Source organism: Trichoderma citrinoviride (assembly GCF_003025115.1).
Source record: "Trichoderma citrinoviride strain TUCIM 6016 unplaced genomic scaffold BBK36scaffold_178, whole genome shotgun sequence".
Taxonomy (NCBI): domain Eukaryota; kingdom Fungi; phylum Ascomycota; class Sordariomycetes; order Hypocreales; family Hypocreaceae; genus Trichoderma; species Trichoderma citrinoviride.
This window is the reverse complement of record NW_020194886.1, coordinates 1-2,197: the sequence shown is the minus strand read 5'-3', so window position 1 is coordinate 2,197 and position 2,197 is coordinate 1. Positions and strand designations below refer to the sequence as shown.

The following is a 2,197-nucleotide window of genomic DNA, read 5'->3' as shown; positions in this document are numbered from 1 at the left end:
GCCGACTTCGACGTCCCCTTCGGCGGCGACGTCGACATCGACTCCTCAAAGTTCGAGTGGACAAACTACTTCAAGAGCGGCCTCCGCGGCGCCCTGGGCCTCCTCTATCAGAAGAAGGGCGCCGGCTTCCGGCCCTGCGACATGGAGGTGCTCATGGACGGCAACGTCCCCGTCGGCGGCGGCCTGAGCTCTAGCGCCGCCTTTGTCACCGCCAGCGCCCTGGCCGTCATGGTCGCCAACGGCGAGACCGCTGTCGACAAGAAGGAGCTGACTGAGCTCGCCATCGTCAGTGAGCGAGCGGTTGGCGTCAACTCTGGAGGGTACGTCTTCCTTCTACCCCGTTTCTCTGCTTTGCCTCCCGTAAAGTCCCACCCCGTGTAATCTGCGCCGGGAAATTCCTCATGATCTTCCTCGCAGCAGGTGGATACACGTTATCTGCTCTGCTGCTGGTCCACGGAGCGACATCCGGCCTCATGTACGCTTGTCCTGCAGCAGGCAGCAAGCCTACACACGTCCCACCCCTTCCCTTTCCTCTTCCCCCTCACCCCTACATCTGGGGCCAGCACCACACTACTGAATCGCACCACCAGATCCCCCCCCTGCCGTATGCATCGCATGTAATAGTACAATGCTGACAATCACCGCCACAGCATGGACCAGGCTGCTTCCGTCTTCTCGGAGCAAGGATCCGCCACATTCGTCTCCTTCACCCCCAGCCTGTCTGCCCGGCCCGTCAAGTTCCCCCCAACGAGGCCCGAGCTTTGCTTTGTGATCGCGCAATCATTCGTCACCTCCAACAAACATGTCACCGGACCCATCCTGGGCATCAGCCTTCAGGGGTTCCACGATGCCTTCTTCTACCACAACGGCGGGTCGGACTACGCCGCCGCCAAGAGCCTCACCAAGGAGGAGGAGCTGCGCCGGCTGATAGACATCACCAAGGAGACGCTGACCCGGGAGGACGGCTACACGCGGGAGGAGATCGCCTCCGCGCTCCAAATGTCCGTGCCGGAGCTGGAGCAGCGCTTCATGTCCAGGTTCCCCGTCCGCGCCGACCGCTTCAAGCTCAGGCAGCGCGCCCTGCACGTCTTCACCGAGGCGCTGCGCGTCGTCCAGTTCCTGGCCCTACTCGAGGGGCCTCTCCACACGGGGCGGACGGACACGACGCAGTTCAACGAGGAGCTGGGCCGGCTCATGAACGAGACCCAGGACTCGTGCAGGGACCTGTACGAGTGCAGCTGCCCCGAGCTAGACGAGATATGTCGAATCTCACGTGGCGCAGGGGCTTATAGCAGCAGGCTGACGGGCGCCGGGTGGGGAGGATGCAGCGTGCACCTCGTGCCGGCCGATAAGGTGCCGGCCGTCAAGGAGGCGCTGGAGCAGCAGTACTATTCCAAGCTCGACCTGACCGACGAGCAGAAGGAGCAGGCCGTGGTGGTGAGCCGGCCCGCTCGAGGGAGCGCCGTCTATATAGTCGAGGGAGGCCAACTGAGCTGAAACGGACGCGGATGAAGAGAGTAGGCAAATATCAAAAAAAGAGTAACGTGACGAGTTTGCAATGCGAGCTGGACCCAGTCGCTTTCTCCAATCTCGTCGATGTAACATACCGGATAGAACATGACCCGTTCGTCCTCCTATAAAGAAAAAGAAGAATCTGACAAGCAAGCAGTCAATTTGGAATACAACAATGGACTCCACGTACCTGTTTCAACCGTTCCACGAATACCTGCCCCATCTGTGCTACAAAGCCGCGTTTTGACACCTCGCTGACGTGCTAGATCTCAGCAGACAGGCCCCCTGAGCATGGCACGACAGTCGAGCTCGTCTGTCGTGAGACTGACCCGATGAGTGCAACCTGGAATCCCTGTGAGCTGACAGCACAGTCCGGTAGCTGTGGCTGTTGAGGACGCGTCAAAAGGGGGTAAAGAAAGCGAACTCATGATAAAGCCCCCATGACAGAACACGACGCAATCAATGCCTCTTTCGTGTTTCCATCACATATACGACGATGATTTCACGGAAACTCAATTCAACCCACGGGGCGGAAAGGCTCGTTGTCGTCTTACTTGCCTTCAACACGGCCCGGCAACCAACTCCTTCAGGGAGTCCAATTCAATTCCGTATCGAAACGAAGACGGAGTGCCAAGTCTCGTCTCACTGGCACGGCTCGTCTGGCCTAATGGAATAATAAGCAACG

The 2,197-nt window shown here is 59.2% G+C and overlaps 2 protein-coding genes across 2 annotated transcripts; both read left to right on the top strand.

Annotated features, from left to right (window-relative positions):
- The first annotated feature begins 313 nt into the window (after nucleotides 1–313).
- Nucleotides 314–692, top strand: BBK36DRAFT_1136750 (hypothetical protein). Its single transcript, XM_024893089.1, has one exon. The coding sequence runs from the start codon at nucleotides 402–404 to the stop codon at nucleotides 633–635; it is 234 nt and encodes a 77-aa protein (XP_024744875.1). The 5' UTR covers nucleotides 314–401; the 3' UTR covers nucleotides 636–692.
- On the top strand, nucleotides 517–1,736 carry BBK36DRAFT_1026682 (GHMP Kinase, C-terminal domain-containing protein). The gene has a single exon (XM_024888872.1). It carries the CDS (start codon nucleotides 652–654, stop codon nucleotides 1,495–1,497), a length of 846 nt encoding a protein of 281 aa, XP_024744874.1. The 5' UTR covers nucleotides 517–651; the 3' UTR covers nucleotides 1,498–1,736.
- Nucleotides 1,737–2,197: the final 461 nt, after the last annotated feature.